Source organism: Bos indicus, chromosome X, assembly GCF_029378745.1.
Source record: "Bos indicus isolate NIAB-ARS_2022 breed Sahiwal x Tharparkar chromosome X, NIAB-ARS_B.indTharparkar_mat_pri_1.0, whole genome shotgun sequence".
Classification (NCBI taxonomy): Eukaryota; Metazoa; Chordata; class Mammalia; order Artiodactyla; family Bovidae; genus Bos; species Bos indicus.
Window position 1 is genome coordinate 5,050,211 of NC_091789.1, and position 22,704 is coordinate 5,072,914.

The following is a 22,704-nucleotide window of genomic DNA, read 5'->3' on the forward strand; positions in this document are numbered from 1 at the left end:
ATATTAGGTCTTAATCCCCAGAACGTGTAAAATGCCACACCTCATTTGGAAAAGGAGCTTTTACAGATGTGATTTAAGGATTTGGGGTTATCTGGGTGGGTCCAAAATGCCATAGGCTTCCCTTGTAGCTCAGTAATGAATCTGCCTGCAGTGCAGGAGAACCAGGTTCAATCCCTGGGTTGGGAAGATCCCTTGGAGAAGTAAATGGCAACCCACTCCAGTATCCTTGGCTTGGAAAATCTCATGGACAGAGGAGCCTGGTGGGCTGCAGTCCATGGGGTCACAAAGAGTCGGGCACAACTGAGTGACTAACACACACACACAAAGAGAAATTACACACAGAAGTAAGTCATGTGATAGAAGCAGAGTCAGAGAAAAGATGCTGTGGAACCAGCTTTTAAAGTGGAAGAAAGGGATATGAGTCAGGGAATGTAGCTCCAGAGGGAGTGTGGCCCTGCCAACACCTTGATTTCAGCCCAGTAAAGCTGATTTCCAACTTTTGGCCTCTAGAACTGTGAGAGAATTAATTTCTGTTGTTGTAAGCCATGACATCTGTGGTAATTTGTTACAGCAACCACAGGGAACTAATGCACCTACCATGGCTAGAAACTTCCCTAAGTGTTTGAACAAAACAAAGGTCTCTACCCTAATAGAGCTTAAACTCTATTCTCAACAGATACTATGCCATGAATATCATTAGCAAGTAAACTGCATAGCATGTAAAAGGTGACAAATGATACGTGAAAAAGGCAAAAAAGTAGGGTGAGTGTGGAATTGGTAGTGTGTGGTAGGGCTGGTGGGCAAGTTGAAATTTTAAATACAATGGCCATGGTAAGCTTCCCTGAGAAGGTGGTGTTTGAGCAGACTGTTTTAATTTGTAGTATTCATTTTTAAAAAAGAGGAGAAAACTAAAGCACTGGACAATACTGTGTAAGTTGGGGAAGAGGTGATCAGTACTAAAGTTTTCTAACATCTTTGTATTAATTGGGAGGAAAATTTAGACATTCATTTTAGATTTTAAGCATACATACTAAGATACCGAAGGTAATCAGTAAAAGAAAAGAAATAGAATATATAATTTCCAAATAAGTAGTGGGGAAAATGGAATAAAAAAGTAAACAAACAGAACTCAATATATGTATTTTTTTCTTAAAGCTGAGAAAGGAGAAAAAGCAAAGAAAATTCAGATAGAGAGCAACCAGTAAGATGTTAGAAACAAATGCAAATAGATGTAATTTTCCAGTTAAAGGACAGAAATTGTCAACCATATTTCAGTTAAAAAAAAAATTTTAATGTATATTATGTAAAAAAAAGGACAAAAATTGCCAGATTAGGGGAAAAAATGAGAAAATTCATCTAACATGAAGAGACTCACTAAAATATGAGAATATAAAGAAAGGCTATTAAGCAATGAAGAGCTATACCAAGCAAATACTAGACAAAAGTCAGAGTAGTTATTTTACAACAAAATCTAAAACCAACTCAATAAGAAATAGAAAATCAGAAAAAAAAAAAAAAACCTGCTAAATGGAGAGATTGAATCAATAATAAAAAAATTCCCCATAAAATCAAGCCCAGGACCAGATAGCTCCATTGGTGAATTCTAGTAAATATTTAAAAACACCAATCCTCAACTTTGAGGACTTCCCTGGTGGCTCAGATGGTAAAGCGTCTGCCTAGAATGTGGGAGACCTGGGTTCAATCCCTGGGTTGGGAAGATCTCTGAGAAGGAAATGGCAACCCACTCCAGTATTCTTGCCTGGAAAATCCCATGGACAGAGGAGCCTGGTGGGCTACAGTCCATGGGGTCACAAAGAGTCGGACATGACTGAGCAAGTTGACTTACTTTCTTTCTCAACTTTGGGGCTTCCTCAGTGGCTGAATGGTAAAGAACCTGCCTAACAATGCAGGAGATGTGGTCGAGTTCAATCTCTGGGTCAGGAAGATCCCTGGAGAAGGAAGTGACAACTCATTCCAATATTCCTGCCTGGAAAATCCCATGGACAGAGAAGCATGGTAGGCTACAGTCACTCCATGGGGTTGTAAAAGAGTCAAACATGACTTAGTGACAAAAACAACAAATAACTTTTCAACTTTAATCTAGTTTCATATTGACTTTATAAACTATTTGACTTTAAAGATTTGGATGAAACAACATTTATACTTGTGCTTGATTTTTCTAAAATAGGACAGTTAAGAATAAATACTCACCTTGAGGATTCCTGGAAATCACCCATTACCATCCTTTCCCCTCTACACTCCTATAACATTATCATCAAACCATCACAAAAATAAAGAGAAATTTAAAAAATAACACTGACAACTATGAATTCATTAATCATTAGGAAGGTTTTAAGTTCTGTGGTTTTATAACATTCTTACAATATCTGAATTTTAAAGATCTCCAGAAATTTTTTTTAAATAAAAAGTTTTATTGGAGAAAAATAGAACCACCACGTACACAGGGAAAAGAGCACAAAAATTCAACTGATACAGAACTGAAAGTCACAACTACCCAATGTTATTTGCGATTACTTTTCCATTTCTTAAATGGCTTCCCTCAATTTTTAAAATAGTCTTACCAATTTTTTTCAGCTGAAATAGCATCAAAATTTCAAAACATTTAGAGCCTCAGCGAAGGGACCAGCTTTTAAGATAACAAAGGTGACACACCACGAGTCTCCTAACAGGACCAATTCTACCGAAAAATTCCTGAAGCATGTAACTACTGAGTGTGGTAGAACAGTAGCTCAGAGACCATCAGGGATTGGTTAGAACACTGACTTAGATTAGACGGTCCAGTATGCAGAGAAAGCAAACAAAAAAGCTGCATTTCCCAGTCAGATGAGTTCATGTAAGAAAACCAAGGAGGTGCTAAGAAAATACAGGCAATGTCTGCTCAAAATAATTAAGGCGGCATTCTAAATACCACATATTATTCGACAACAGTGTGTAAAGTGATGCAATTAGAAAACAGCCAACTTAAAAAAAAATATGGTCACAGGTCCTTGAGAACTCAAGAAAACAATCAACAGCAAACACAAGAGCTGAAAGTCTTCTCAGCTGAGGGTTAGGATCTAGGTATTCTTCCCAATAGCTTCAAATAGTCAAGGAAATAAACTGCTGCAAAAAGCATTATAGCAGTTCTGATTTTTTTAAACCAAAACAAAATTTCTGCTTCTCTTCCAAGATCAATTCCCTTCAAAACTTCAAGGAAAAACAAACAAGGAAGCAAAATAAAACCCCAAATACAAAACCAAAAACCACTGATGGTAAAGAGAAGCTTTTCACTCACATTATCAATTTGAAAAAAACAATACTTTTGCTGTTTTTCTATGAATGAACAATCCTAGGACATTCCTCTGAAAAGCAGGTGTCCAGTGGCTATGAGAACTCTTTACCTTCAAGCAACTTTGCAAAGAATAAGATCAGCATAATACAGAATTTGAAATCCCAATGAGGGGGTGTGTAGGGAAAATGAGGAAGGATCTAGTTCTATCTAGGGCTTTAAGGAAGTTAAAATAAGGATGACAGGAAAGACTAATATGCCAACAAAAAGGAGAGTTGCTGCTGCTGCTAAGTTGTTTCAGTCGTGTCTGACTCCTAGCGACCCCATGGACTGCAGCCTACCAGGCTCCTCCATCCATGAGATTTGCCAGGCAAGAGTACTGGAGTGGGGTGCCATTGCCTTCTCCAAAGGAGAGTTGAGGTGCTTCCAAAAAAAAAACTTTGGTAGAGAAAATAGGAATGCTAAATCCCAGGAAGCCTGTAACAATCTACAATTGGTCCAAGTTAAAGACAAAACTGTCCAAACAATTTTGAAGTCTAAAGGCAGTTGAAAACTAGTTTGTGAATTTTTGCTCTTGTAAAAAGTTACAAAATGTGGGTTTGGTCTCTTTTGCGATGTTCATATTATATTCACTTTTAATATGAAGAAACAGTTGGGTTTTTCTCTCCTACCATGTTCTTCTAGCACAACTGATCAGCAATTTTCTATTTCAGCTATTTTTATAAGTACCTGTTAATCAGCACAGTAAACTCAGGGCTGAACCATATACACACATCTCATAAATTGAACATTTTAGGATATGTGTATACAAGACAATATGTAAGCAACTGTCCCTCTACTTGAAAACTTGTTTCCAAATAAAAATTTTAAAAACATCCCTTTCAGTGTAACAGAACATTACTTAGTAAAATATCAAGAGCTATGACAACGTATTTTTCTCTTCAAGGGAAATCACAAAACAGGTGAACAATCAAGTCCAGGGTGGTTTTTCTATTTGATAAATACATCCAGAACTCTGTACAGTAAATAAAGTTTGCATGCAGTTTAAGTATCTTTAAATGACATTTTAAGCAAATAAACCTTTTGCTTCATAATTAAATGGTGTATAAGAACCCCCTCCTCCTTCTTTAATAGCCATAAGGACCTCTTCCCCAGTTCCAAATAGGAATCATGAAAACCGGGTACTTTCTTAAAGAGTTTTCTGCACATCATACTAAATAACATGCAAGGAGTTCAACAACATTCTTCTTAAAGGTAAGTATTACTCTTTAAATGGGCATGTTAACCACTGAAAAGTCACTCAACTATTCCCATTACACTGCTTCATTTGGTCATTGGTAGTATAAAATAATTCAAACAACAACAGGTTAGTTTATCCACTGGCTATTGTATATGACAGCAACTGCTTCAAGGCCAACAACGTTTTATGCAATGTAATTGTACTGGTTTGGATTTTCTTTGTCTCTCTCCATGTAGTCCCGGTCAATTAGGGATTCTATTCTCTTCTTAAGATCAGCAGGCTGTAAGAGAAGGCAACTTTTCAGTGTTCATAACCCACTGGCTCAAGCCCCTTTACCAATACTCAATTTAAAAGAAAAAAAAAAAAAAAAAAAAACAGCTTTGGCTCACTGAATGTATTTAATCTCCTTAATATTTTTTTTTCTTTTTCAAATCTCCTTAATTTTAAAGAGGAAAGCATGATGAAAATAAATCAGGTTAAAAATGTTTTTCTACTATACCTATACTGTCGTATCTTGTCCTACTGTTATATAGTACATTCTCTATTTTAAAGAGGTCTGCTAAGAACCAGCGATTCTCTGCACAAATACAAAAGACCATCATAACTTCACATGAAGAACATGTTATAGTTTAAGGAAACAGAATGCTATTTAGTTTTGCCAAGATAGTTTGAGAAGATAACTAGATCCTAAATTTGGAAACAAGCTGGTTCTCAAAGTCAGGTTTTGTTGCTGCTGTTGTTGAGTAGCCAAGTTGTGCTCAACTCTTTGAGACCCCCATGGACTGTAGCACACCAGGCTCCTCTGTCCTCCACTATCTCCCAGAGTTTACTCAAATTCAAAGTCAGGTTGCATTTTTATAAATTACAGATATACTATGGAAATCACTATTTACAAGATTACTACAACAAATGGCTTGATAAGTGAAGTTATCATCTCATAATTCAGATCTCTGTATTTCAGGTTTAATGTAAGATTTAACTGTTACTTGCCCAAAATGATTTGAATTTTTAAACTCTACTTGTTGAAAAATCATTAAGAAAGCTTATAGCTTGTTCTCAATTGCATTCTTAGCTGTTGGGCAACAAAAGTCCACTGTCTTTTGTATCTAGCCTTAAAGAGAATATAATCTTGCTTGCTAATAGCTTTTCAGATTGTGTAAAATGCCTACTTGATCAAGAAACTTAAAGAGGGAAAGTAGTTTGACTGGGCAGTCAAAATTTCAGTGAAGTGTGAATTCCAAGGTTTGAAAATCGAATGACTTGCTCTTAATTATGGCGAAAGACCAAAAATATCAGCATATTTATTATAGTGGTCCTAATAACTTCCTTAGCTAGCTAGTATCAGTGGGCTCTCTGGCTGGAGGTGAAATGATTGTTAAGGCATAGGATGAGGGTGAGAGTGTGGTCGTGAGCAGACAGTATCGACAGCTAACAAGCATTTATGTGTCAGGCCCAGTGCTAAGTTTTTACAAGTATCATCTCATTTATGCTTCAAAATAATCCTATGAGGTAAGTACTATTATCATCTCCCATTTTACAAAAGAGAAAACAAGCTCAAAAGGTGAAACAGCCGAGAGTCTATCCAAAGTCTAACAAGTATTTATCATCACAAGAGTTTGGGAATCTTCTACAACATGAGATACAGTCCAGTACACCACCACATTGTCAAAGGTGCTTTATTACTGGGAATTTATATTGAAACATATCCATGTGATGACTAATTTTAGTTTGCCAGAACTATCACTAAATTTTACAAAAAGATGCCTAATGATGACATTATAGAGTTTTATTAAATTGGAATATAATTGCCTGTATGGTTTTTATTTTTTTTTATTTTTTATTTTTTTTGCCTGTATGGTTTTTAATGGACCCTTACACAAGCTAACTAAACAGAAGACTTAAACAGAAGACTTAATTAAAATAACCACATCTATCAAATAGCAAGGTATTCTTAGGAGGAAAAAAAACTTTTTAAGTAACAAAGAAGCTAAAAAAAAATTAAAGTGAATAAACTTGAAAAATTCAAGTTTCAGGTATAAGAGCTTTTATAAATTGTTTTCCCCTTTTGTCACAGCTGCCCACATATGCCAACAAAGGTTGTTTTTTTTTAATCATATATATGAGCACGAGAAATGAAAACTTTTGTCCCTCTAAATGGTCTTCAGGTTTTAGTCAATGTTTGTAAGATTTGTATCTATAAAATCTAATTTATATACATATAAAACAATATAATTTTTATATATAAGCAGCTCAGTAACAAAATACTTAAATACCTACCTTGACTGGAAATTTCAACTGGTTGTACACTTCTGAAACAAGGAGATTGTGGCTAAGTGTCTTTCTCATCTTCATAATTCGAACAATTGCAGCATCAATTTGATACTGTCTATCTTGAAATACTCTTTCTGTGGTACTAGCTTGTTCTTCAACCTAAAAAAAAAAAGTTTTAAACTTAGAAACTATACCTGATGTGAAACCTGATTACTTACACAAACTGTATGTTTTAGGGCCATGACACAATTAACACTTTAAATATGCTGAATTATCAAAAGAAACCTCATAAATACAGACAATGACAAAGAAACCCCCCTACAAACATAATTCCTGTTTGTCCTAGTGTCCTGTATCAATGAAGTAATGCCAATATTAGTTAATAGAAAAATACCATCTTGGTTTTTCTAGAGAGACAGCTGATGAAGAATGTATCATTTCCTTTTACTCTGTTCTCGTAATCTTAATGTGTCACAAGCAGTTGCTGACCAGATTTCTGTATAACATTAGCTTTATCTGTAAAAGTGACTGACACTGACATCTGACTCAAACAAAATATGGTACCACCCAGCTAAGCTAATTAGAGTCAAACTTCAAACTTTAAAATTTATTTTGTAATACATAAATCAGAAATGCACAGTTTAAAAAGCCAGTTAACCAATTTTAATGTTACAGCTAGCATGTTCCTCTTTAGTACTTAAATTAAGAGTAGTTTGGGCTTTTTTATTTTTTGCCACACAGTGCAGTTTGTAAATTCCCTGACCAGGGATCGAATCCATGCCCCTTGAAGTGGAAGCACAGTCTTAACCACTGGACTGCCAGGGAAGTCCCTAGTTCGGGCATTTTGTAGTCAGCTTCTTTCTGATACAGCATACATGTTTTAAAATGACACGGTAATTTAAGGGAACATCACACCTTTGATGTGAATGTTAACAAGACAGGAACTTGTCTGCAACACTGACCTTTGTGCTATGCTAAATCACTTCAGTCGTGTCCGACTCTTTGCGACCCTATGGACTACAGCCTACTAGGCTCCTCTGTCCATGGGATTCTCCAGGCAAGAACACTGGAGTGGGTTGCCATGCCCTCCCTCCAGGGGATCTTCCTGACCCAGTGATTAACCTGTGTCTCTCATGTCTCCTGCCTTGGCAGGTGGGTTCTTTATCACTAGTGCCACCTGGGAAGCTTAACATGGACCTCTGAAAGTCAAAGTGAAGGTCATTCAGTCATGTCCAACTCTTTGTGACCCCATGGACTATACAGTCCATGGAATTCTCCAGGCCAGAATACTAGAGTGGGTAGCCTTTCCCTTCTGCAGGGGATCTTCCTGACCCAGGGATCGGACCCAGGTCTCCCGCATTGCAGTGGATTCTTTACCAGCTAAGCCACAAGGGAAGCCCAAGAATACTGGAGTGGATTGCCTATCCCTTCGTCCAGCAGATCTTCCCAACCCAGGAATTGAACCAGGGTATCCTGCATTGCAGGCGGATTCTTTACCAACTGAGCTATCAGGGAAGCCCACATTGACCTCTACCCCATATAAGAACTTTTTCTCCAGTACTACATTAAACCTTGTTGGGATTGAAACCAACTGGTTTCAGGAAATGCTGCAGTTGCTGGTTTCCTTAGTAAAAGTCTCTTACAAACTCAAATGACAAAAAAAAAATATTTACTGTTGATCAAAAAAGTACTAACTAAATCATTTCACTTTCACCAAGGAAGCTGGCAGACAAAGAAAAAGAAAAGATAATCTTTAGTGCTGGCGAGGGCACAGTGAGACAGGCACTCATGCTATCAGTGTCAATCAGTCCAGTCTTTCTGGAACACAAAACAGCATAATAAATTAAGACTCTTAAAATGTTCACACTCTTTAACCCAAAAGATCTACTTCCATGATAAATTTATAAGGGAAGATCAGAAAGATTAAGATTTAGGTACAGAGATGTACCTTGCTGTTTTATTTATAATACTAAGAAGTTAGCCCACCAGGCTCTGCCATCCCTGGGATTCTCCAGGCAAGAACACTGGAGTGGGATGCCACTGCCTTCTCCCCTACCCCCTGCAAAACCCTGCAAAATCAAATACTGAAATACACTGAGCTAGATACAGGCCCAGATAATACTAAGGATGCTGGTGGTATTCTATGCTAAAATCTTCTTTATAAATCTTTACTGTGAACACATATAATTCCAGTACATCAGGATGAGGAGAATGCAAAAAAAAGTACCGTTTCTTTCATCTGAATTTGATTGATCTTTATCCTGAAAAGTTTGTGCTTGAAATCATCATTACAAATGAACTTGTCACCATCTTCGATATCTTTACCCTTTGGATTTTTCGCCAGAACTCTGGCTTTGCCACAAGCCAATGACTGCAATGTTCTCCTTAACTCTCCATCCTCTGAAGAAGAAAGAGTGGTTTAGCTATCTGTAACTAGCACATCAACATGGACAGCTGTAGCTCAGTCTAGCTTCTACCCTACCCATCTATTACAATTGTTTCCTTTTTCCTCAAGGTTCATGAACAACATCCTCTTTATCCCACCCAATCGCTTTTTTCCTGGTCATCCTCTAAAGGCTTCAATTATCATTCCATGTGGATAACCATCACACCTTCAGAAATGACATCCTACTTTTCCCCAGTCCCACATTTAAAGGCTACCTCCACCTGGCTTTTATATGCTCATCAGTTTCAGTATGTCCAATATTTTAGTCATCATCTTCCCTATAAAAATGCATCTTCTTTCCAATTGTTAGTCATGAAGCCACCAACCTACTCTGGTGAGAAATCCTGGAATCATCTTTTAACTCTTTCCTCTCCTTCATCCTCCATGTATCTAGCAGTTGCTTCCTTAGAGATGCCTTGTCTCTCTTCTCATTGGCCTCACTGTAGTCTAAGCTCTTTGTCACTTTACGCCTGAATTACCCCACGAGCTTCTGGCCTGGAATCTCTTCAACTTCCAAGCTGCCCTACTATCTACTGATTCTAGGCAAGCTGCCCAAATGACTCCCACCGAAGGTGTGCTCATTCCTTTCTCCATACCTTTTCTCATGGTATTTCCTCTTGCAACATAACTAAAATCTGAAGGCCCAGCTCAAACCCTACCTCCTTCATGAAGGCGTTCCCCACTGTGCCAGTCCACAGTGATCTCTTGCTTCAATGAACTAACACACTCCATCAGTACCACAGACTGGTACTCACTGGTTGTGAAATTATTTTAAGTGTCATTTCCCCTTTTCCCCATGGTTCTAAGTGCTGAGGAGAGGGATTATTTCTTTAGAGTCCCCCAGACCACTTAATCAAGTAGGGTGCACACAGTGGACACTGAATAATGCTTGCTAATCAACTGATTCAACACAAACCTATTCCAGTAGCCTGCTTGATCTCTTCTAAACTGAACTCCTCTCCCTCATTAAACATTAGCAGCACCAGTGTTTGAAAAAGAGAGACCTGGAGTTCTTTTTTACCCTGTTGGAGAAACAACAGTGTTAAGCCATCATTTTTTTAAAAAGCACATGAAAATTAATCAAGTAACTAATCTCTTACTGGAAAGCATTTTTCAATTAGTGGATTTAAAAATACAGGTTAACATTATCCAGAAAAGCCAGTGTGTTCAGTGGAGGGTTTAGGTGTGATCCTACCTAAAATAGGAGGAAGGATTGAGTGACCTTTCTACAGGTCTTTTTTAAGCCTTATAATTAAAACAGAACAACAAACTAATGAAAATTAATAACTCAGCTTTATGTGTCATTACAGATATTTATTACAAGCAGTAAGAAATCACTATTTCAATGCATTTTCAATTTGTCTGATTCAGATTAGTCATGAAAAGCTGTAGGATTTTTTGAAATTAGATATGAGAACTGTTCCCCTTAACACCCACTCTCTTCTCTAGCTCCCAGCAACAAAAAAAGAAGTTTCCTGTCAAAAGTGGCAGCTTGAATTTTGCATCCACAGGTGCAGCAGAGCCCAATCAAATGTGGAAAAGACCACAATCATATACACAGAGCTGTGACACGCTATCACTATGTCATGCGCATATATAAGACAAAGTTATAAAACACCTTAAAAACCTTCAAGTTAAGAGGGATGATCTCAGTATCAAAGATGAAGATGAAAACTAAGTTGGGGGAATATCTACTTACCTCTTTAAACTCTGCCTTTAGTACGCAGTGCCCTAGAGTTGATTGCCATTGAAGTTTCCTGCCACTATGTTTGCCAAGGTAAAATGTCTTGAAAATCTCCTGAAGTTTTACCATCTACAACAAATAATGCTTTATTTAAGCTCTGTGTCCAGTATCACATTCACTACTTTTTTATATTTACATGTGTAAAAATGTATGGAAGTTTTAAAGACTATACCCAATAGGGCCACTGATCACGTTGATGTAAGGTAATAACCACCAAATTTAATAGCATTTATCAGATTTACCCTCTCTGATCTGTCTGCAACATTTTATCATCCTCTCCTTTTTAAAAAATATTTATTTATAAACTTAGTTGCAGTATATGGTATATAGTCCCTGACCAGGGATCGAACCTGGGCCCCCTGCATTGGGAGCCGGGAGTCTTAGCCACTGGACCACCAGGGAAGTCCCATCCCCTCTTCTGAAACATTCATCTCCAATGCTTTTTGTGCCTCTGGACCTTGCTGGTTCCTTTATCTTGCTAGTGTTTCTTCATTGGTTTCCTTCTTAGGTTACCTCTTCCTACCACCTACCAGTTGTGAGCCTTTTTCAAAGTTTTGCCTTAGGCCTGTTCTTGTTTCCACATTTTCTCTCTTAATGAGGGATTTACTCAAGTATCCATCACTCAGCAATCCCACCCTCTGGCCCAGGTAATATACCATCAAGAATTTTTGAGAGTTGGGCAGTGATGGGTACTAATACAATCTGGGGAACTGAAAGAAGAGTCAAGGACACTGGCCCCAAACTAAGGAATTGGCATCTTAACCTATGCTCTAATGATACAAGAGTAATATAAATAAAAGAATAAAACATTAAAAACAGTTGACATTTGGTGTGGCTGTGTTTACACAAACTTTTAAAACAACTCTTACCTCTGGTGGTAAATGAACTTCCATAGGCACATATGTTGGCCAGTAACCCATTGTCAGGATATTCACAGTTAATTCAATATTCCCAGGTACATTCTGGTTCTGCATATACTACAATAAGATCAACACACACACTGAGATCTTAAAAAATAAAAATGCATACATTCCATGCCATAAAAATGACCCATTCAAGAAGTTCCTCACTACAAAACTACAGGTGATACTGACCATCTTTAAAATAGAAGGCAAAACTATTAAAAGGACTATAAATGAAGCCTATATTAAAAGTGCCAGAGAAATACACCAGGTAACATTTTGCTACAATGTACACAAGGATCAGGTGACTCCTTCAGAGGCATTAACAACTTAAATAATTTCTCACATATGACTGGGCTGTTACAGGATTTCTTCTCCATTCTTTTCCCCATACCACCTGCAGTATCCAGTTTTGGAGACCCCTACATGGCTTGGAAAACCTGGCAGCAACCCCCCATTCCTCACCCCACCAGCCAGCCCAAGTGTCTGGTTTTTCACTTGTTCCACTGTGTGTTTGCAGGGAGTGACCTGAAATGGGGAAGGAAGAAGAAGGGGAGAGGGCAAAGCAGGTAGACCCTATTCTGTAGCTACTACAGGACCCATGATCCTACTAACCCTGATCTTTCTTGAGTCTTCCACCCTCATCTCCCATCACAGCAACATAGTGGTAAAGAAATCACTGTTAAAACCCTAGGAGAGGAAAATCTATCTTGCTATCACTATTATGTATAATCTTAAATGTTTCAAAACTAGCTTCTACCAACATCTGCGAAATATACAGATCTAGCATTTCATTCCCAAGGTCCCCAAAGGCCTTATACAACCACTCTATCACCTCTTCCATCTCCATCACTAGCTCTGAACTTGCAACTCACCACCAGTGGTTAGATGCTGCTGCTGCTGCTGCTAAGTCACTTCAGTCGTGTCTGACTCTGTGTGACCCCATAGACGGCAGCCCACCAGGCTCCCCCATCCCTGGGATTCTCCAGGCAAGAACACTGGAGTGGGCTGCCATTTCCTTCTCCAACGCATGAAAGTGAAAAGTGAAAGTGAAGTCGCTCAGTCATGTCCGACTCTTCGCGACCCCATGGACTGCAGCCTACCAGGCTCCTCTGTCCATGGGATTTTCCAGGCAAGAGTGCTGGAGTGGGCTACCATTTCCTTCTCCATGTTTCAGTCTTCTACATATGCGTAATAAGCCCTCCCCTATTTCTTTTCCAAACTCATCAATTATTCCAAACTCATCCTATTCCCTCTACCTCTTTCCTAGCAACAGACCAAACTCCTATTCCACAAAGGAAAAAGGCAAATCCCACCAACACATGCCAGTCACTGGTGTTTAGCAACCATTCACCAACCTATCTACCCTTTCACAAACCATCCCATCCACTCACCTTTTGTCTATCATTAACCTTGTTTTCCATCCATTGGTTCCTCCATCCATCTACTTATCTTTCCTCATGTCCCGTTCCCTCACTCATCCTTCCATCTATTTGTCTATAGACTCATCTTTTGATACATCAAAAGATGCTAGAAGCCCTGTTTTCACTAGCTACAGCCTTTCCTGTCCTGACTACTTCTGCTCAATACATTTCATCTCTATTTTTGTGTTATTTTGGGAGTATATTGAGAATACATTTTGAAGTAGGTCAAATACACTTACATTTCATTGGTGATTATTTTCTTCTACTGTGACTATCATCTAAGTTGCTATGAAGTATTTATAACAAATACAAGTTTCTACTTATCCTCTTCAGTACAAACCAAAATAAGAAGATAACTAAATACATTTAAGTTGGAGGAATTAAGAGTTTAACTCACTTTTACCTGTTTGAACTGAATCATGATGTCTTTAGAAAGTTCCATGTCTTTAAACATTCCTTCAAGTTTGCTGGTGAAAGCAGCTCCACATTCTAGTAAAGATGTTTATACATTTACAATATTTTAAAGTGGTTAAAAACAAAGAATTTAGAATTGAAAACATGAAATGTAAAACATACTTTAGGATGAAATATGGTCTGTAAGTATTCATAAGAATAAAAAAAGCCTTACCCCAAAGTGTATGCCCCACTAAATCAGAGTCAAATCTTAATCCTGTAGTAACTTTATCTACTTTTTAGGCACAAGATAAATGGGAAATTTTATACAAATGATAAAAACAAGAACAATGTTTTATTTTTTAAAAAATCACGACAGCTCTCCATATGTAAATAGGTTGGAAACCTCATGAGCTTACTCAATTTACGTTTTTAATCATATGAACTTACAACGACTGACAAAAGAGGCAATTGACTGAAAGAGTAGAAATTAAGCTAATATTTTCTCTCAGAAATTAAAGAAGAAAAGGACCAGGAGAATGACAAACATACCATGTTTAAGTTTGGACAGCATTGATTTTTCAGCATCTACAGATGCACTTTTCCCAACTAAAAGGCGCTTGGCTAAATCTTTCTTATAGAAGGCCTCAAAAACATCCTTACCTATGTAAGTAATAAAACACAACTCTTATATTCCAATATAAGGTTTTGACACAATTTACTCAAAGTGCTTAATAAATCACACCATTAACCCAAGTCATTTAAATGTACACGTTTTATCCAAGTTTGCTAAATACAAGAAACATTAGAGGTAGATTTTTGTGCCAGACATTTCAAGACTTCTTTGCTGTAAAGAATTAAGACTGAATTTACTTTTCTTTAGAAAAGCTTTAGTTGACTAGTAATTTTAGCATCAATACTCCTGAGATTAAAATAAGTAGCAAAATTCAAGACTCTTAATAGTGGAAAAGTCAGAGCACAAGGCAATTAAGCAACATTCCTCAAGTACCCCAATAAATTAAATGCAAGGAATTTAATAGAATTTTAAGTATTTAACCCACAAGTAAATATACCTTATAGGTTGATTTTACTCGCCAGTTTCTCTGTTGAGTGCTTTGTTTTAAAAGAACAATATTAAAACAAAAATACGTACCATATATAAATCTAAATATAATCATAATCTTATCCAACATTTTTTCAAGTTCTTCATCAGTAGCTTCTTTGTTGCCTGCACGAAGCTTTGAATCCACATACTTCGCTAAAATGGGGGAAAAGTTTGTTGTTCAGTGATCATCAGTACCCATGAGGTACTGGTCACTATAAATACCAAACAGGAGTATGATATACTGAGTATTTCAATGTTTTACATGTACACATGCATTTTTAAAAAGTTTCCATATGTGATATTATACATGTTTCAATATTGTAAAGTAATTAACCTCCAACTAAAATAAATTTATATTAAAAAAAAAAAAGTTGCCAAAGTCAGGGAGATCAAGCGACTTGTTCAGTGTCACAGAGTTAAAAAATATAAGAGCTTCAACTCAAACCCGTCTTCTGGCTCTAGACCTAATGTACTTTCTACCATACTGATGGGATAAGGAAACTCTGGTGGGGGGATGGTGGTGGACGTGTTTACAGCCTTGTGCAGGAGTCAAAGTCACTGAAAGACATGGCATATCTTCTGGAATGTTCATTTTACACTGATGCTAGGCAATCTGAAATACTACTTTTCTACTGAAACAAATCAGATACATTACAGAGAGGAGGCAAAAATTGCAAAAAATTTAAGGGTAAATAGTAAACCAACAAAATTTCATCCTTTTAGTGAAGGATCTTCTCAGGTACCTCCTCCTCTGACCCAGGTGAGGAAACCTGAGAAGAACTGCAGTACACCATACTCTACTCTAAATAGGCCCAGATTCCTAGGTTTATTTTCATCCTGAACATTCTTTCTCACTGGCAACTGTAATTTTGTGCTAGCCTTTCCTGTGTGTGGGCCTCTAGAAAAAGTACCCTGTCCCACCGCTAAATTGCTCTAGGCTTGTAAAACAGCTATCAAGCTTTTTATATATAAAAAGAAAACAGGGTTCGATGTACTGTCTTACAAAGAAAGACCATGTTTGATAATGTGGGCTTTGAGATATTCTTTAGCATGAAGGACTACTCCTTGCATCTGGCTTCTTAGAAACCACCAACTAAGCAACTAGAAATAAATTTCATTGTTATTGAAAGACATGGCACAAAGATGTTAATATACAAAGCCTTATGAAAGAAGAACATTAAATGGGAAAAGGGACTGGAAAAATACCTATAAGTTCAGCAGGCTTGTTTGGTCTTTTGTTAATGAATGTTTCAAATGCTTCTTTCATAGCATTGATAAATTTTTCATTCTTCAGGAAACAGATATCAATTATATGGTCAACCTTATCTTTAAAATCCAGCAATTCTTGAACCATGGTTTTATCCTTTTCAGGATTAATTACAATAGTGCTACCAAATGCCTAAAAAAACAAAAATGTGTTTTTACTAGAATTTAATTATCTGCAATGAAAACAATCCCCCAAATCATATTTTAAGTATATACACATACCCACATACTTTAAAATTTCAAAAAATTAAATAAAATAAAGCAGGTTCTGAAATCAAGAAAAGAAAAGATAAAGTGATAAAACATCCAGACTGATGACACTCATCTATAATCACAAGGTAAGGAACAGCTACTGGGTACAAAATATCATAATGGGATCTTATTGTAGAAGTTTCTAGGGTTTTTTTTCCCACTTTTAAAGTCAGCTTGAATTTTTAAAAAATGGCAATATGCCTTCAGCGTAAGATCAAAGGCAAGAAATTTGGATCCTAAAAAAGTCCTATTCCTTTTTCCACATTCACTACTATAATTATTTGAGCCAGAAATCACATCAGACATCAAGAAGAGAACTGTTTTATTGTTAATTAGCCACATGGCTATCATTCTCAGGTTGACTGCTCTCAAAACTCCCATTACTTGAAAAACAAAAGGATCTAACAAATAAGAAAGCATTCATATGTACTCTAGGTGTACAGATTATAAGCCATCAGAGGAAAAAAAATGGTTAATGTTAATACCTTAATGTATTCAATCCATTGTTGTAAGAGAACCTGAACGCCACCTCGAACTCTACTGAAGAGCTGATACAGGAGAGATAAATCTTGAATTCGGTTTTCATCAAGGAGGTTATTTAAACCTGATTTTTGAAACATTTGGTATTTAAAAAAAAAAGTGAACAAAAATGTCAGGTATTTTAATGAAAAAGAAGTTAAAATTATTCTGATACTGGTTTGAACTATGACTAGTCTGTGAATTTTAATATAGAGATGTGCTTTGAATTAAACTCAAAGAGATAATTACCTTTCCAAGTGAAAACTAAATATAGGGAACTTATATAAAAACAAAAATTATATAATGGTCTGGACCATTTAACATAGTAGATCACATGTATAAACCAACTTATAAAAATTGGTCTGAGTAAATATGGTATTCTTGGGCTTCCCTTGTGGCTCAGATGGTAAAAAATCCGCCTGCAATGCAGGAGACCCAGGTTTGATCCCTGGGTTGGGAAGATCCCCTGGAGAAGGGAAAGGCTACCCACTCCAGTATTCTGGCCTGGAGAATTCCATGGACTGTATAGTCCAGGGGGTTGCAAAGAGTCAGACATGACTGAGTGACTTTCACTTCACTTTCAAATACATGTTACAAATACCTTGTATGTGCAATAGCCATATTATATTTGCATTACTGTACACAGTTATATTTCAGAGTATTGGATAAGGCCTGTGGTATATAAAAAAGGCACTGGCACCCCACTCCAGTGCTCTTGCCTGGAAAATCCCATGGGCGGAGGAGCCTGGTAGGCTGCAGCCCATGGGGTCACTAAGGGTCGGACACAACAGAGTGACTTCACTTTCACTTTTCACTTTCATGCACTGGAGAAGGAAATGGCAACCCGCTCCAGTGTTCTTGCCTGGAGAATCCCAGGGACGGCAGAGCCTGGTGGGCTGCTGTCTATGGGGTTGCACAGAGTCGGACACGACTGAAGTGACTTAGCAGTAGCAGGCCAAGTTTAAATGAAGTCCTAAAGTATTTGATTTTCAGAATGAAATAAAAGTATAACTGCATTAAAGTTCTAAGATATTTTATACAAAAGATGGCTAGAGAGAAAGGTAAGACTTTTGCCTATTTGTAACACTGTTAAAGTAAAATTCAGGGTATACTCATATATCACTTAGGATTAATAGAAATGCTTGGTTTTATATGCTAGAAACAAAACACTTTAGTGCAAAAAGGAATGCATTTCCTTATTATTTAATATTTAATATACTTAATATTTATATACTTAATTTAATATTAAATACTTAATATTTACTATTTCCTTATTATTATTCCTTAAAAATTAAATTAAGAATCCCCAAATTCCTACTGTTTCTTTACTGGAGTTGGTTAAGACTCCTCTCATCTCACTTCTTGTATCTTTAAAGTTAAGGAAAGAGGCACCTCCTGAAAGTTTACTGTGATGAATAGGGACAAAGCCTTGTGTCCTACCTCAGGAATGCAGTAATCTGCTATCAAACCTTTAAAAAGGCAAGCTTTAAAAATGTTTCAACTTATTTGCTACTATTTTAAAAGTAATCTCTTATTTGTAAATTGCCAATTACCTTTCTGAAGAATCGCTGTTAAGTGTTCTCCTAGAAGTTGTTTTTCCACAGTAGCAATTAATGACTTCCTATAAGGAAAAAAAAAGTTTAGAACTAGACATTTGATTTTGCTGAAAATTTAGTCTCTCTTGGGGGATAAAAAATTTAACTAGCTCACTTTATTTCAATATTCCTACTCTTCTGTATAAATTTATTGTGCTCAGAGTTACTCTACTTTATGCCTAGAAGGAAAACACTGTGTATTTCAGAATTTTGGTATATCACAAAATAAATATTTAAAAGGTCTTGCCATGGCTGGCTTTTCCTAAACGTCTCTGCTTTTACTAGGAAGTATTTATCTATCTGCTTATAGGAATTCCTTGGCTGGTAATATTTAGGAAAGCAGAGAAATACTTTCTCCTATGAACACTCGCTGAATTTTAATCAGCCTGAAGATTTCAAAGATCACATTAGCTTCTAATACTATTCTTTAATTACATGCTAAACACATATGGACAACCAATAATCAAACCCTTGACTAAACTAATTAAGTAGGGAAAATAACAACCTGAAGTTTGCATTATGAAAACAACTGTTAAAGTCTCAAGTTTTACCTGAAAATACTTACTAACACTTGGGGATGCCCAAAGTGCCTTAAGTGATTCCACAGCACAGGTTTAAGGCTATTAGGCTGAGCGTGTAATACTTACTGGGTGGTCTGATCTAAGTAAGTAATAAGTCTGTCTGCTTCTTCTTCTAGACGTTTATTAACATGGTGAAGGTATTCAGGAACCTATAAAGATAAGTTTTTCATATATTGTTTTCCTCCCCATAAATCATTTAGTAAATGTCAAGTCCAAAAGATCCTGGGAGTAGCCCTGTCAAATGTGACAGGGTTGAATCATATATAAAATCACATGTAAAATTATAGCAGCATAACATCTGGAAGATAAATGAAAGGGCAGCTTACGTTCTATAAAGTAGGGACTATTATGAGACACAGTGGATTTATTCATCATGATTTTTAAATACCTCTCTTTCCTGCATTAATTTTTGGCCTTCAGCTGCGTACAGTCGGTTAGTTTCTTCCAAAAATCGTTGTTCAAAAGAATCCTGATAAATCTGGGAGGGGGTAACAAAGAAGCTCAATTATTCAATAAATGTTTACTGAATGCCCTCTATGTGAATAGCATTATGAGTCTGGCTTTTTTAAAGTTTTTTTGGCCACACCACGGGGTTTGTGGGATCTTGGTTCCCTGAACAGGGATTGAACCCAGGCCCCTCAGCAGTGAGAGCATGGAGTTCTAACAACTGGACCGCCAGGAAATTCTGTGTTTGTTTTTTAAACATCAGACTAGGTATAGCAATCAGTTCTGTAGTAAGTGAAGTAGTTAACTTACTTGCAAATCAGAGAGCATGCTTAGAAGGCTTCGGAGTAAACTTCTATCGATTGCTTCACCATTCCTCTCCCTCTCAATCAAAAGAAGAATGCCATCAATTGTCTTATTCTGGACTTTCTGATCACTTATAATATGAGCCCTAAATAACTCCAGTCCCATGTCCCTAAAATAAAAAAAATACACAAAATCTAAATTAATTTAAAACAATACCACTTCTGGAGAAGCTTGCTTGACTTCTCACCACATGTTTTATTTTGTTTTGTTTTTTAATCATTTATTTATTTTAATTTGGCTGCACTGGGTCTTAGTTGCTGCATGTGGGATCTAGCTCCTTGTCCAGGGATCAAACCCAGGTCCCCTGCATTGGGAGCGCAGAGTCTTAGCCACTGGACCACCAGGGAAGTCCCTCACCACATGTTAATTAGGGTTCCAGGCTTTGAAGCAACAACTGTAAAAGTACAAAACCCACATATTTAATTTTAAATAATATTATTAGATTAAAGCATACAGGAAACTCATTGTCTTTAATGAGAACTGAAGCTAAATTCCCATCTTCCTCTATAACTAAGTTTTATTGATTTATTTCCTTTGGTGGATTTCTTCCTTGGTCAAATCAAGAGAGAAAATTAGTTCAAAGCTATAAAATGGTCTTCACTGTACTCGTAATGAAGGCTTAATTGCTCATTTGTCATCTGCCTTCAGTACTCAAAAATCAGTGAATTCTGATAATTGCTGTAGGTAAACGCTAGGCACATGGTGGGGGCAACAGCTCATTATACTCTTCTATTTTTGTGTATACATGGAATTTTCCCTAATAATGTTAAAAGATAATGAGTGAACTCTTGATCGGCAACAAAATGATGCATATTCAAACAGTCCAGAGCAAACTTCAATCCTTTCGACTAACAAAAAAACTTCTTCATAAAGAACAAGGTAAAACTGCTATAAATACAAGTCTAGAAGCTAAATGTGACTTTTTAGACTATTCCCTGTATTACTTACTCTCTTCTATTAGTGTAATTAAGATTTGACTATGATTTGTTAACAAATCTTTTCATAATTTTTTTTCTTGCATCCTTACCAAATGGATGGTAGCATTGAATTCTGAAGAACATAAGTCCTATCCAGAAACAAAAAAATGCTCCTGATCATGATCTGTCAATGAAAAAAAGAAATCAATTTTTAATATGTTGTGAAGCTGAAATATTTTATAAAATAAGACTGCACGGTTTACTTGTATATATACTAGACTACTAGGATCAAACATACAGATTAACACATCTGAGAATATGCCCATACCATTTTTAATTAAACTATTAATAAGTTTTAACTCTTGCTGTAGTTTCTAGGACAAAAAAGACACTTAAAATGGTCTATGACAAATTTTAACTCTTGCTGTAGTTTGTAGGAAAAAAAAGACACTTAAAATGGTCTATGACTTCTCTGCAACTTGAAAATTAACTAAAAATCAAAACAGAATCAAGGGGCATATAATTTTTCCTCAGCAACAGTTCTCAGGGTGAAACTGTCTTACAATTGTATACGTGGGATTTTGGGTGTGTGGGATGGATTTTAAGATTTTTAACTTGCAGAATATAAGGTTTAAAATAATACCAGATTGGGAAAAAGGAAAGGTTGTGATGTGAATAAGCTAAAGTGCAGGACCAGCAGGCACTTTGCTAGGTAACCAAATAACAGGTGGGATAGCCATTAAGACACAAAATGTAACACTTATTTATAGTGCTACAAAAATAAAAATGATTCTAAGGTATAAGTCATTCTAAAATACTGGTTTACCCATAACTTTACATTTTAAGTAGAAAACTCAACCAAAATTAGTTTTAAGTCCCCCTATTGCAAAACTTTTAAAACTAATATTCTTGTATTTGAAGAAACTTATTTTAACTACAATATTTAACTGAAATGTAATGCTTTTTTCCATCTTACCATCTGTCTACAATGGTTCTGCCAACATCTATCAATCTTCTTGAGAAAAAGAACACTATCCAAAGAGTCTGTGAGATACACGTTAAGGATATTTTAAAAATGCTTAGGACAAGTAATACATGCAATGTTTAAGAGCACATTTGTCTTAAATATGGAAAGCCCTACATACTAAATGAAACTAAATAGTACTTATAGACTATTTATCTATTAACCTATTTAACTATAGGTTAAGACTGCTTTCACTCCAGGGGCCGTGGGTTTGATCAATCTATGGTTGGGAAGGAAGAACCCACGTGCCACAAGGTCAAAACAAAACAACAAAAAGCAAGTCTTAGATATAATTGAGCCATTGTGTTTTCAGTTTATTATTTCCTGATTACCTTTCCTCTAATGGAAATTTGTTAGGACAATAAGAGTAAAGACATAAAGAAATTTTATTTACATTAGTGGTACAATGTAGATTTGGACCCTAATTAGAGGTAAAAAGTGAAATTTTGCTTTTTTGTTTCCCTAGAGGCAAAATGAACAAAAAACAACAAATCTACAAAACATAGGCTTTCCATTTTAAGCTGGTTTAAAAAGTGAGGGACAGAGGGAAGAAAAGATGAAAATACAATAAAACAAAAAAATACTTTTTTGTTTTTAAAAGGATATTCTCTGAACTGATGAATCTGTGCTTTGATGTGATCTTCACAAATCTGTCTCAGCTGTTTGTACAAGTTCGCAGAAATCTTGTAAGAACAGAGATTTTCCACAGCCTGCAAAATTAAACACATACTTTCTTAAGGAGTGAATGTGTGTGTCTGTGTATATATATTTCTTGATTATTTACATCTAATTCCTATTACTTGTTATTTCTACCATGTCAACTTATTAAAAAGGATTATTCATCCATTTAAAACACAAGGTAAAACAACCAAATATCAGTGCAATTAGTGAACTTTTTTCCTAACCAGTGCAGTATACCACCCCTC

The 22,704-nt window shown here is 36.3% G+C and overlaps 1 protein-coding gene across 7 annotated transcripts in view; it reads right to left on the minus strand.

Moving 5' to 3' along the window:
• Window positions 1-2,330: 2,330 nt before the first annotated feature.
• The window catches only part of CUL4B (cullin 4B), a 50,740-nt gene continuing 30,366 nt past the window's right edge, over window positions 2,331-22,704 (minus strand). For 4 of the 7 annotated variants that reach the window (XM_070784317.1, XM_070784318.1, XM_070784321.1 and 1 more), the window contains 18 exons: window positions 22,384-22,488; window positions 21,731-21,799; window positions 20,865-20,938; window positions 19,784-19,946; window positions 19,416-19,505; window positions 19,094-19,176; window positions 18,405-18,472; window positions 16,818-16,936; window positions 16,021-16,213; window positions 14,863-14,967; window positions 14,262-14,372; window positions 13,714-13,805; window positions 11,860-11,967; window positions 10,946-11,059; window positions 10,163-10,268; window positions 9,028-9,200; window positions 6,807-6,959; window positions 2,331-4,809 (listed from right to left, as the gene is read on the minus strand). In XM_070784317.1, the coding sequence (XP_070640418.1) occupies window positions 4,714-4,809; window positions 6,807-6,959; window positions 9,028-9,200; window positions 10,163-10,268; window positions 10,946-11,059; window positions 11,860-11,967; window positions 13,714-13,805; window positions 14,262-14,372; window positions 14,863-14,967; window positions 16,021-16,213; window positions 16,818-16,936; window positions 18,405-18,472; window positions 19,094-19,176; window positions 19,416-19,505; window positions 19,784-19,946; window positions 20,865-20,938; window positions 21,731-21,799; window positions 22,384-22,488 (2,022 nt within the window). In that variant the 3' untranslated portion in view covers window positions 2,331-4,713. The remainder of the gene's footprint in view (window positions 4,810-6,806; window positions 6,960-9,027; window positions 9,201-10,162; window positions 10,269-10,945; window positions 11,060-11,859; window positions 11,968-13,713; window positions 13,806-14,261; window positions 14,373-14,862; window positions 14,968-16,020; window positions 16,214-16,817; window positions 16,937-18,404; window positions 18,473-19,093; window positions 19,177-19,415; window positions 19,506-19,783; window positions 19,947-20,864; window positions 20,939-21,730; window positions 21,800-22,383; window positions 22,489-22,704) is intronic. The other 3 variants (XM_070784319.1, XM_070784323.1, XM_070784324.1) reach the window with 1 other exon arrangement.